The sequence below is a fragment of the Pipra filicauda genome, unplaced genomic scaffold, assembly GCF_003945595.2.
Source record: "Pipra filicauda isolate LSUMZ 115617 unplaced genomic scaffold, ASM394559v2 scaffold303_size993520_pilon, whole genome shotgun sequence".
Lineage (NCBI taxonomy): Eukaryota > Metazoa > Chordata > Aves > Passeriformes > Pipridae > Pipra > Pipra filicauda.
This window is the reverse complement of record NW_024104425.1, coordinates 392,094-406,300: the sequence shown is the minus strand read 5'-3', so window position 1 is coordinate 406,300 and position 14,207 is coordinate 392,094. Positions and strand designations below refer to the sequence as shown.

Genomic DNA, 14,207 nt, shown 5'->3' with positions numbered 1-14,207 from the left:
TCAAATTATTTAATTTTTATTCTAATGTCTGAATATTTTATTTGAGAATGGTATGAAATTAAACTTATTCTGATATCAAAACAAAACTCAGTTTTGTGAATATTATACAAAATCAAACAATAGTTCCACAGGTTCGAATAAAGTATGAAGTTAATGTCTTTAAGTTAAGCAGAAATAAAGTGTGAACCACTGAAAGGTGCAAACTTTCAATATAATGATCTTACAAAGTTGCACTTCTGAAGTGAATTCAATGAGACTTCATCCATTAGACTTATGAAAAGCAATGGGGTTTTTTTTTTACGCTTTGATCTCCAGTTATATTTATCTGAGAACTTTGGAATCTCTCCATTTGCTAAAATAGCATGATTATTTTAAACAGAGTAAGTGATATCAGTAATATTGGTGGAGGACAAAACATCTCTGCTATTTTTTTTAGCATGCACTTACTCAGTCCTTAGGCTCTTCTCAAGGCTTTTGTATTCCTGTAGAAAAATGTCTTGTGTATCATCAGTGTGTTGGCAGAAAATGTTGCTTCTAAAGATCAGGCAATGCAATTTGCAAGAGTGACAGACTTTCCTATAATTTCCTGTTACATATTTTAAGAACACTGCAATTTTACGCAGCGTAAAATATGCTATAGAGTTAATAGCAGAAGACTTGGCTTGTGGTAATTTTTTACGGTCTCTTTGTATTTCAGAATCTGATGACATGATCCCTGTAAAGTGTTTAAGAACTCAGACGTTAAGCTATGATTTATTAAATAACATTTTACTAGTAATTATGTTCAGATGTGTTGTATTAATGTTACCCTTAAAAGTGTAAGCCCACAAAATATTTATATTAACATATTTTTGTGCTGAAAGTAATTAGTAGCCAATTAATGATTTTTATCTGATGTTAAAAGGATATTCTCATCAGACATTTCAAATGTGTAGTTGAGATGAGCTGCATACTGAAAACAAAAAAGGCTTCTTTGTATCTGTCCAGCTTTTTTCATGTCTTGAATACTCAGAAAATATGATCTCACAGTAGCTTCATAGATTCTTTGATTCTCTCTTGAAATATTTTTAAATACTGTCCATATATTACCTTTGTACTCTGAGGACATGAATTCTTAAATTGCCATAGCAACTGTTTGTAAGAAGTTTTGAGATATGCCTTTTGTCAGGTGCAACTATCGATTTAATGGCACTCCAAGTTATAACACATAATCAGAAGAGCTAATCATTGTCTACAGTACACAAAAAGCAATTACCTTTATTTTCACTACGTGTGTATTTGATTGGCAGAAATTGCACTAAAACATGAAGGCTTCTCCAAGCTTTAAGATGGTTCACAGGAAAAATATGTTATTCTCCTAGACTCTTCTGAGATGTACAGAATTGCCAAAACTGCACTGTTACCTTTTAGATGAAAAATAATATCATTTTTTTATACCTGTAAATAGTACATTTTCCAGTGGCTAGATAGCTAAATTAGACATAAAACAGAAGAGATGCTGAAGGAATGGTAGTAGAGATACATAGATACTAAAGTCTTAGCTGTTTGTGTCAAAAATACTGCCGGTTTGTCAGGAATAAAAACAGTGAACTATCTATGTTTAATGTGTTAACAGCTGAAATATTTCAGAAAGTTTGATTATCTTTCTAAATCAGTCTGTGAGTACTGTTAGCTAGCACAACTTGTAAATCAGGCAGTGGTTTTCACAAATATATTCATTAGTTATAAGAAAGGTATTCTCAGTGCTTGATAACTCAGATGAGGTGGCTTGTAATTGCTTCTTTGTCAACTGAAATAATTTTGATGTAGTAACAGCCTCTCACATAAAATCAGTGCCTTTTTAATCAGAGCAAGTATTTGCACCCCCATTTTCTTCTTCTCTTAAAAGGAGAATGGAATTAATACACATGTAGCATGGCCATAGGTAATAAAAACAAAATACCTGAAACCAGATCATTGTCTGTTAAACAAGTATAGCATATATATCTCTACTGTGCAGCATTGTTTTGGATATTTGGGACTAATTGTCTAAATTGGAACTAAAACTGTTAATCTATGATGTGGTGTAATACAGACTAATACACTCAGAAACACTGTACTCATTGAACTCTTAAAATAATAGGGATTAGAGGCAACGTATCAGAAATTAGATTCAGATTCTAATGCTACTGGTGAGAATTTCTTAGCTATACATTATAGAAGAAATTTATATTTTTCCAAATGAAGATGGAAAATAAATTATCTTTTTCTGCATCTTTTCTCATTTTGACTTCCTTATACTTCCTGTCAAACTTGAAACAGGGAAATGGCTTTGTCTCCTTTCTCACCTTTTCTACATACAATTAGGTTTTGCCACTATTCCTTCACACAGCTAAAGCTCCAACATTCATCTCATGTCCCAAGTTTACCTCTAACATTCATTATTTCATCATCCTCTCAGGACTCCCCAGGTCTTGTAACATTTCATATAGTTCAGTCAAAACGTAGCCCCAGAATTAACCTTTTGGTCAGGTGCCATTTCAATTTTGATTTTCTCAAAGGGTTCACCTTGCCCACTACAGACTAATTTTTTGTTCTTTATTGAGAATACTCCAGAATATTCCACTACTCTGTGTCTTTGTTCCTTTGTTTTATTTCCTACCATCTCATCAGGATTTACAGCCTGAATGACCATTCTATTGAACTTTTATAAAACTTTTGCAACTGTCTCTGCTTATTGTCCATTTCGTCCAGTAAGGACTATTTTCTCAAGACTGAATACAGGACATCCTATATTGCATTAGGTATTGACACTAAGGGAACTGAATTTCACCCTAAAACCTCAGTTTTAAAGTATAGATCCGTAGTCAGAATTGTGCGTATAGTTGACTCATTTTCCTGCTGAATGCCATACCCTATTTCCTATGCCCAAAAGAAATGAAAATCAAAGAAGATAGATGATAACAGTTCACAAGGAATTGTAGCTATACCTGCTGCAGTCATGTATTAAAATTATGGTACTCTTCAGTTTCAAAAGATACCTTTGCTGCCTCAGGTTCAGAAAGAAAGCAGAGATAGCTTCACAAAAAGGCAATAAGATGTTAACAAACCTTGTATATCGTCAGTAAATGAGGATGATCTCATTCCAACATTTCCCCTAAACTTGCATTTGCTTTACACCTTTAACAATTCAAGGGAGATGGAAAAGTGTGTTTCAAGGAGGTTTTCTAGCACATGCTTCAACTTACCCATGGCTTGTGACCAGATAATTAATTTTAGAGGAAACTCTCCACCTGTCTACACAGAAGAAAACAGATGCCAATGCATTTTTATTTATCTTCCTCAAAAGACACCCACCATAATCAGGGACCTGAACTAGAAAGCATAAGGAATGCAAATTATCAGAATGAGATCATAAAGACTGCACATAGTGCTACTACCTTATCAGCACTTCAGAGAAAATTCTTTAAAAAATTTAAGAACTGAGAAATGAATTTATATTTTGGTCAGTCCTTGCCGTCTGTAATCCCCACTGGTGCCATGGCATACATTAAGCAGCACTCAGCAGCTGCTCCTAGCAGATAGCTTTTTAGTTTACTGAGTTACCTGAACTCTCCCTGGACTATGCTTTTGTCTCACCATTTTCATCCATGTATCTTGAAGTCTTACAGAAAATGAAGAGATGTTTAGAAGTAGGAAAAAACCCTAATAGAAACCACCCTGTCATAAGTTTAAGTGTGCAAGAGAATCTTGGTGTTACTATGGGCTTCTCCAACGGTGGCCTTTTGTATCTAGTAGATTCAGAAAATACAGACTTTAATAGCTGACTGTCTTCATTCATATGATTCTCTGAGAGGGCATGTATGTGTGCTGCAGATAGGAGACCAAATAGTTTCCACAGTGCAAAAAATTCAGAGGAATTTCGGCTTTTTTTTCCTTTTATCTTCTGCTTTGCGGTTCACAGAAAGCTCAGCATGCTTTGTACACTGCTAACCTGTCATAGCTACTGAACATGATTTGCCTCCATATTCCTGTGGCTGGAAATAGCTTCTTCTGTTACAAATCAAAGCAACCCCTTTTGTATATTACAAATCTACATGTCACTATACCATCTTTGCTCTTAATTATTTCATCCTCTCTCATTTGCATTTTTCCTCATTAAGTGTTCTTTAGTGATTTGATCACCTTCCTTCTTTGTATTAAACAAAGAAAGAGAAATGTCTAATATAACAGGACTGACAACTTGCTTTAGAACATAGGCTGAACTGTACTATTACACATCACTGTGTAAATTAGTGTTGGCCGCATTTTCATATGCAGTCATACTTCACAATTCTTTTTTAAAGACATGAAAGAAAATTATTCACAAAACTGGACAAAAATTGCTTGAATACAGTAATTTTGCATAATGGAAAAAAACTCCAGAAGTATGCTTAACCTCAGTAAGAAAGCCTTCTATTTTCCTGATTGTCACACTTCCAACTTTGCCTGTCAAAATGGACTGTCTTGTAACCAATGAAGGAGAAAAATTCTTGACATACAGGATGTCTATCAGTAGTCCTGTGTACTCAGTAAGTGTACCTTGGCCAGTGGGGTCAGCACATAGACTGTGACAACTCACAGCCTTTTTTCTTTTTTTTTCTTTAATTCAAACTTTCAGGAGAAACGTGTTCTGTTCATGTGAATGAATGTCTAGACAGACCCTGTTGGAATGGAGGAACCTGTGAAGAGGACATAAGGGGCTTCAAATGCAATTGCCCATTTGGTAAGTATTTATACTTTTTATTCAATTGCTAGTTTGGAATATTGTGGTTGTGTGACTTCCACATCTGCTACTCCTGTGCTATAAAGCCTTATACAGTGATAGCATTCTGCTTACATTTTGAAAGGTACAGAGCTAGTTATCCAGACTAATAAAAATATTTTTTTCTTATTTTTTAAATTCATCATAATGAATTATTTTAAATAATAAGCCACATAGATTAAAAAGTACTTGTAGTACTCAGACAGCCTGCTAAAGAAATATGACAGAACTGGAGAGTTCAATTATTTAGTGCCTATTTGTATAGACACCTTACAGCAACATGTTCTTTCAAAAAATGTAGGTTTTAGGCAGCAAAATTTAGAAATTGAGCAAACATACAAAATCTTGGTCTTTGAAATCCTATTCTGCTAGTCAAATTACTTATACCTAAAAGAACTGAACACTGCTTTAATGTTTGTATGACCTCAATCTGGTCATGTGTACCTGAGCATGTGTACTTCGTGGCATTTTAAGTATTCAAAGTATTGTATAAGGGTGGACATGGTAGAGGATATAAGGGACATCCAAGATGGATCAGGCCAGGTGGCCAGTGAAATAAGAACAAAGTAAAAAGACCAATCAAAATTAAGGGAGAAAGATATATAACATTGAAGATTTTACTTTGCTAATTATATATACTCTGTTTAATCTGGGATTTTGCATATCATTGTGTATTGACTAAACAAATATAGAAGAGGCTGGGCTAAGAATTCTTGACCATAGAAATCCTTTGACTTGGATAGTCAGCTTTCTCCATTTTTGTTAAACATTGTGGCAAAAAAAGCCTGGGGTAGAGATTTTGCAACTGCTAGTTCATTCATAAATATAGATGAGAAAATACTGATAAATTATGAAAAGGTTTTTGTTTTGACATGCGTTTATAAGCTCGTTGTTAATATGGAAAATAACATCAGAAAAATTAATTTTATACTGTACTGTGGTGTTTCAAAGATACTGATGGTGATCAGTAAAACCTGGAAATGTCAGAGCACTGAAATACAGGTCTCCAACCATCCTTCTCAACTAGAACAACTGATTTAAAGAGGACTTTAATATAGTTAATATCAAGAGATCCTTAAATTCTTTGAGGGTGGTATTCCACTGAGTTGGGAACTGAAGACAATACTGAGTGATATCTTCAAAGGTAAGGTGATGGGTGATGCTTTCAAGTTTGTTGCTTCATTGGGGCAAATGTAAGCATGTCAAGCGTTTCACTGAATAAGGGCTGTAAGAAAACATTAACACAGACATTATCTCCTTTGCTCTTCTGAGATTCTCACGTGTTTAACTCTTGTTGCTAAAACTTTTACCCGTAGCGGATTTTTAAACAGAAGCATTCTGCACCTCCTTTCACAGATGTGAGAGGAGATCTCTTTCATGCACTGCGTGTCAGTGATAGGAAAGAAAATTGTTGTGACATTGTCTTAGTAGATTGTTTGTGCCTCTTTCTTTAAAGAAAAGTCAGGCTGTAAACTTTTTCTTATCCAATTAATTTTTGTTATAATTCTCAGTGTGTGCATATCATCTGGAACAATGAAGTTTATGTAATGGACACATACAGTAGAAATTATGAGTTTCATTCTATTGACTCGAATAAAATGCTGTGAATAGCAGTGGTTCTTTTACATCATCAGTCAAATGATCAAAAAAAATTCACAGTGAATCAGGAGTTATCTGTAGAAATGATCAGTTATTTTTGAAAAGGGTTAACACTTGCTGTATTACAATTTGCAGTTCCATTACTAATATAATAGCAAACTGAATTAAAGAGGGAGAAAATTGCGTGGTGATGTGCATACCTAACAATGAGCTGAAAAGAGGAGAATTTTAATCTAAATGTGATATGGATTCCATTTGTGCCCTTGGGTATTAATATCGCAGTTCATAGTCTCTGGGTGAAGGTGTAGATAAACAAATGTAACCATGTCACAAATACATTGTAATGATTAAGTAATGTCTGTAAATTGCCTGAAAACACAAGTTGCTACATTATAAGGTAGGATAATTCTACTACTAGCTCAGTTCTAACAAAAGTATCACTTCAAAAGATAACACAGTTAACTTAAGTTGTTTCAGTTTTCAAACATATAGAGTTCCTTCATCCTTGAGTAGTATGATTTCTCTTCCTGTTAAGAAATCAGAACTATATATATTTAGCAAATCTAAATATATACATTTAATTGCATGTGCTAATTTTATGAAAATACACCTTGTGCTTTCTTAGTCACTTTCAAGTAGTTCAATGTCTTAACATGTGGTCAATTTTAATTCTTAAACTGTTATTTTTATATGACAAATCTTCTTTTCACAGCTTTAAAAATAATTCATTACATTCTCTACAGCAAAGCCAAGATATTTCTTAGAAATTATTTCAGTATTCCATCCTGCTGTTGATAAGATATTATCACTAAATAGGACGAAATGAGGTCATTTAATCATACAGGTCATTAATTCCCATAAATGTATCCTGGCATCGCTGGAAACCTGACATAAAAATAGATAACTAGAGTAAATTCTTTCCTTTTAAGCAATTTGTGTTTTTTTTGTTTGGTTTGTTTTGTTTTTTGCATGTTTGGTTTTGTTCTTTTACTATACACTAATTTTGTGAAGAAACCCATCCATCAAAAAGTATAAAAAGGTATATGGACTCTTCTGGGTCCATTTTTGTGGATTTTTGTGGCAGAGCACAATCATCTTTTGCATCTCAAGCTAAGAAAGAGTAATATACAAATGGATCAAATAGAATCAGGCAATGTCTTTAGATATTGTATGAAATAATTATGTAGCTCCTTTTTTTTCTGTGTAGAAGACATGTCTCTTTCAGGTGAACATCGTAACTATCTTTTGAAAGTGTTTAGCAGGAAAGTAATTTTATAATAATATAGCCTACAGACATATTCTGATGACCTTATACAGGAGATTTTACAAGCATTACTTTTGCACTTTAGCATTTTAGACAATAGTATTTCCATTTACCTGGTGAACAGTGTTGGTTGATTATGATGTATGATTATCAACAGTGAATTTTTTTAAGGGATTTTTTTAAAATAATGTTAAGATTGCGTCCTTTTATAGGTCTTTCTTTTCTGGGACATAGAACATACTACCTCAACACTGTTTGTTTATCTATATAACTTTATCTGTATATATATGTATATATATATGAATGTATACATATCTGAAAGGTGTATATTTCTATACCTATACCTTCCTAAAAGAGTAGCTTCTGGAAAAGTGATCTCTGCTTCCCACTCAATATATGGACCATTGTGGACAGACTTGGCATTGACACTACATGACCAGCACCTCCAGACACAGAAGTTTCTTGTGCACAAGCAAATTTCCAGTCTTCATGGAGAAAGGGTTGTGACATTGGAACTCATCATTAGACCTAAACTGAAAGAGTTAAATGAAATAATTGAGCCCCAAGTTTTGTTTCAGATATCTAGAACAGCATGGTTTAAAGGATTTGGTTGTGTTAGGTGTTCACAGCAAGCTGCTGACAGTGGGGGCCACAGGCCGGGACTGCCCTGTGCCGGACAAAGCCAGTTCCAGCCGGCTCCAACCCACTCAGCACAGGGCACGTCAGAGGCCACAGCCGAGGGGGGGCATCTTGGAGAAAATATATTTAAGGAAAGGTGAAACACTACACGGAAATGTGTGAGAGAGAGCAGTGCAGAAAGAATGTGAGAAACAGCTCTGCAGCCACCAAAGTCAGTGAAGAAAAAGGGGGACAAGGTGCTTCCAGCGCCAGAGCAGAGATGCCCCTGAAGCTTGTGAAGAAGACCATGGTGAGACCTGCAGTCCACAAGGGTCCATGGTGGAGCAGATTTCCAGCTGCAGCCAGAGCAGGTGTATGTGTCCTGGAGGACAGGGCTGGAGGAAATTGCAGCCAATAGAAACCCACACTGGAGCAGGCTGTAGCTTGTGGAGAGGAATCCCAAGCAGGAGTAGCCTTTCCATGAAGGACGGCATCCCGAGAGATGCCCCATGCTTGAACAACTTTATCCTGAAGGACTGCAGAATGTGGGAAAGACTCACATTGGATTAGTGAAAGTGTGAGAGGGAAGGAGCAGCAGAAGAGAGCTGTTGTGGACTGACTTCAACCCTCATTCCCCTTTCTCCTGTGCCATTTGGTGGGAGGATGTAGATAAGGCAGTAATAAAAGAATGAAATTGAGACTGAGAAAAAGAGGCACAGGGTAGGTCAGGTGGAAAATGTTTTAGTTTTTGCTTTGTTTCACACTATCCTACTCTATTTTTAATTGACAATAATTTAAATTTATTTTCTCCAAGTTGAGTTTGTTTATCCCATGATTCTCACTAGGAAGTGGTCTCACTGTCTTTATCTTAATCAATGAGATTTTTCATCTTTTTTTCTCCCCCCATCCTGCTGAGGAGAGGGAATAAGAAAGCAACTAGCTAGGTGGGGGTCTGGAATCCATCCAAGCTGAACCCACCACACACCCACAAGCACCAGTGTTGTAAATCAGCAGATTTAAGAAAAAGAAAATTGGAACTTTCATTATTTTAACCTCCTCAAGTCTGTCTTGCACCAAAGGATTACTTTTGTAGCAAGAAAGTTCTATAAATTCAGGTTATTAATTGAAAAAATTAACATAAGGAATTTTTAATAAGATTCTTAAAATATGGGGAAAGCACCATAAGCCCTATAAGCAGGGTGTAAAAGTCCTTAACAAACCTTCTGCTCAGAACTGTGATAGAGACAAATGCTGCACCTATAGCAGCTATGCCTGGAAGACGGCACTAGAAAAGCAAGGAATTCCAAAGAGTCTGAAATCTGTGTTCCAACACAGCAAGAAGTCTTTCAGTGTTAAATAATACCATCTGGTAAGATGTTTTTCATCAATTTGATCAGAAGAAACTGCAGCCTCTTTACTTGGAGCAGAGAAAACCTCCAGTCAGAACGAAAAATACTAAGGAAAACATGATAGGCACAGTTTTTTGCCATCACTCACCATCCCCATGTGATCTTTTTCATTAGAAACATAGGGACTGATCAGTATTGATTAATTTGTATTCTGAATTCAGTCTAATAAATGGGCAACATAAATCCATCTTCATCAATGGAACCAATGGCAGAGAAAATTTCAGTGGTGATGCAACTAGTATATGATACTAGATTTAATATGTGATATTGGAGCTAACACGGTTTTGGCTCAATACAGAGTGAATTTAATTCTTCACAGAGTCTATCAAGAAAACTGAAGGGCAGATAACTGATGAGGAAGGCCTGGAGAACATTATTTGAACCTTTGTTGTGCTCCAAGATTTGTTAAGATTAATGTGTCCACAAAACATTTTACCTATCAGTGAATCAGCATTTTTAGTAGAGAAAAAAGTATCTATGGAGAGTGTTAGATCTGCTCGTTTCAAGAAATAACATGTACATTTTCAAAACCCATGGATTCATTGCCTATATATTTTACTGACTTGCAGTTTCTTTGTACATTCTTCTTCTTTTATGTGGCTCAGTCTTCAGATCATTTTTATTAGTCCCTCGTGTTTATTTTTTTTCATTTTGGCTATTTAATTGCTCATTGAAACATTATTAATTTCTTTTTTTTTTTTTTTTTTTTCCTTCAAAGTTTGTTTTATAATGCTTGCTTCAGGTTATTTTCTGAAGAAATGCCACTTGTTGCCCTTTCCATTCTTCTCCCTTTGGTATTTCACTTTTTTTTTCTCTAAGATAACTAATATTTAGAAACGCTTATTTGTTGCAGGTATGTTTATATGGACTAATTGAATTTATGTTTCTTGCAGGCAGGCTAGTTAGCAAGAATTTTTCTTTACTTTGTCACTGAGTACTTGTGTTCCTTTTATGATTAACCCGGTATTTATTTATTTGTTTTAATTTTCAACTTTGTTTTTAATTACTTTTATAGATGAACTCTTTTAACTGATCTTTTCAGATCCCCTGGTTTATTAATGTAGAATTAAGTATTTCAAATTCGGAGAGACTGTTTTTACAGGTTTTCTTTTTCATTTAGTTCACTCTCGGTAAAACATTGTGTGGAGTGCCATGGTAGCCTTTTATTGAGGGAGTGACTCACTGTTTTACTCACCTTTTTCTTTTAGTCTTTCAGCTAGGTGAGAGTAGGAGTAAAATGGAAGATTTCATTTTTGTATGTTTCAGTGTAGATGAATATGCCATTAGACTTTGCTTTACATCTGAAAAGTTCTAAACATAGCACCTTGTTTTGAGAAAAATAAAATCATGAGTGACATCAGAAAGATTAATTTTTTAAAATAACTTAAAAGATAAGCAGCAGCTGAATAAAATTGTAGCAACAAAAAAATATCTAACCCAGCTGTTTCCATGACAACCTCCCTTTTTGGATTTAAAAACCCCATTTCTGCATTACTCCTGAGCTACTCATCACTTTCATTGTATGTTATTTCAATTGATATATATTTCTATTTCATCCATCTAAAAAGGTCAGATGAAACACGACAGAAAGTATTTTTCTATTTATATTATAGTAGAGTCCATGATGCCTGATTTATATTAGAAACAATTATGTAACATTCATTATGTACATGTTTTCATTTTATGGTAGCATCAGCATTAATATGAGAGAGTTCAATAGGTTTTGTTTGTTTTTTTGTTTTAAGGGCAATTATCACTGTTGTAAAGAAAATTGGAAATGGTTTGATATAATAAGGATTGCTTTCCCTATTTTGTAGTTGTAGAGACAAAATTGATACACATGAGATGAACATTTTGCTGGAAAGAGGTACCAGTCTCACGTACCAGAGCTTTAACTGACAGAGCTTACATTCAGAAAATGAAGTTTTAGATAGCTGAAGATAGATGAGATGAATCCCAGCTGAAGTGATTTTCTCTGTGACTAGAAACATTGCAGTAAAAGTAGACAGAGGTCTCTGATGCTATTTGTCCATCTTTACAACTGAATTTTGGAGATTTTTTTTAATTCATATAGTTTTCTGATATTCACATTATACCTTTAAGGTTCCAAAAAGGCTTCATCTACTTTAATAAAGCACAATTATTTGTTTTAATCCATTGTCTGGATCTGAAAAGGACAAGCAGAATATGTGCATATATAACTAAATGTGATTCATCAGAGAAATAACATGAAGGATGTTATGTGTAGCAGGATGATAAGGGCAGAATTGTAGTCCGTATAAATAGTGAAAATAAGCTTTTATATGGCACCATTAAAAAGTTCAATAAAATGAAACCTCACAAAAGCTACCACACAATGTTATGAAGTTCAACATAATTTGCAGTCCTTTTTAAAAAATAACTCAGGACCAAAAAAGTGAAGCTACTGCCTGAATTGTGGAAGTACAGTGACAGTGTTTGAGGAAAACTGCACACTACCTGCATATGTTATGCCTCTCACAATTGAAAATAAAAATTTAAACTAATTAATAGTATGGTTTTGCTGCAGCCAAATTATAGTCTAGGCTGCCCACATTATTTGTCAGTTGTTGCATCCAACCTCAATAGGCAGCCCTCAAGTCAGGTATTCAGTCCAAACAAAACCAGAAAGTCCTGAGACCAGATTCACACAGTTCACTTTAATGACAATAAATCAATGCTGATGAAATTAGCGATACTATAACGGCCATCAGTGATCAATTTGGCACATCTGTTTCTTAAGAAAATAGCACCTGTGCATGTCACTGGGGTTTACTAGAGCATACAAAAGCTAAGGGCAGCTTTACTTATGATCCTAGTTACAGTCAAATTTAATGATGATCTACATGATTAAACTGGGATCCCTTCACAAGGTTAATTGATTCTTCAACAAAATATTTTCATTGTCTTTAATTTTAGAATGCTATATCAACTACTCTTCTTTTTGTCGTTTCTTAAATAGCCTGTACACCTTAGACAACCTGTTCATCTCTGCACTGTGTACCTGGGTATGTTTTTCTTTGGTGAAGACATTCTTAAAAACATAGTATCTTCACAGAATCATTGGATTGGAAGGAATCAAAAAGATCATCTACTTCCAGCACTCCTGCAGAGACACTTTCCACTGGACAAGGTTTTTCTATCCAACCTGGCCTTGAACACTTCCAGGGATGGAGTATTCACAACTTCTCTGGACAACCCGTTCAAGTACCTCACCCCCCCCTTATAGTAAAGAATTTCTTCTTAATATCTAAACTAAACCTACCCTCTTTCAGTTTGAATCCATTTCCCCTTGTCCTACCACTGTGTGTACTTGTAAAAAGTCCTTCTCAAGCTTTCTTGTAGACACCCTTCAGGCACCAAAAGGCTGCTCTAATGTCTCCTCAAAGCCTCCTCTTTTCCAGGCTGAACAGCCCCCATGCACTCGTCCTGCCTTCATAGGACAGGTGCTCCAGCCCTCTGTCCAACTCAGTGTCCCTCCTCTGGACTTATTCCAACAGGCCCATGTCCTTCTTATGTTGAGGGCCTCAGGCCTCAATACTCCAGATAGGGTCTCATGAAAGCAGAGTGGAGTGAGAGAATCACCTTCCTTGATCTGCTGGCCACATTTCTTATGATGCAGTCCATGTAACGGTTGGCTTTTTGGGGTGTAAGTACTCATTACTGGGTCATGTTGAGCTTCTTGTCAACAAACACCCCCCTTCTTACAAATCATTCTCCACCCAGCTTGTATTTGTGCTTGGGACTGCCCTGACCCAGGGGAAGGATCTTGCATTTGGCATTTTGAACTTCATGAGGTTCACACAGACCTACCTCTCAAACTTGCCAAGGTCCCCCTGGATGGCATGCCTTCCCTGCAGTGTGTCAACTGCACCACACGGATTGATGCTGTCAGCAAAGTTGCTGAGGGTGCATGTAATCCCATTGTCCTACTGCCAACAAAGATGTTAAACAATGCTGGTCCCAAATACCGACCCCTGAGAAATGCCATTCGTCACTGGTCTCAACTTGGACACTGAGCCATTGACTGCATCTTACTGACATTTTTCTTGAATAAGTTCAATATAAACATCCTTGGGCCCATGTACAGTTTCAGTTTGGGCTTTGTGGATTTTTTTATACCTAGACATTCAAGTTACATATCAATGATAAAACCATATTTGTACAAACATAAAACTCATTTTTAAGTATATGCATAATCTCATATATATTTATGATTGTTCATGTTAATAATCAAAATTGCTTATGAAAATTTATGTGATTTAACAAACAAAGCCATAAGTTGATGAAAAAGGATCTGTATGTACTTTATCAAGGAAACATTTAAATAGAAAGTACACCAACTTTTATCTTTTCTACAGGTGATGAATCTTTATCATCAAAAAATTTCATGTTTCTTTCAGTAAATTCCACATAAACTTATTTACTTACCCTACACATAGTTTTTTTCTGTCTTCCTTAGTATTGTATTTTTTTAATGAAAAATATATTTTATTTTCCTGAATGTGGATGATGA

General features: G+C 35.3%; 1 protein-coding gene across 1 annotated transcript in view; it reads left to right on the top strand.

Moving 5' to 3' along the window:
- Positions 1-14,207, top strand: part of LOC113982944 (protein eyes shut homolog) — a gene marked incomplete at its 3' end in the record, with an annotated part of 505,234 nt that overhangs the window by 107,437 nt on the left and 383,590 nt on the right. The window contains exon 12 of the mRNA XM_039383315.1: positions 4,640-4,744. Coding sequence (XP_039239249.1) covers positions 4,640-4,744 — 105 coding nt within the window. The remainder of the gene's footprint in view (positions 1-4,639; positions 4,745-14,207) is intronic.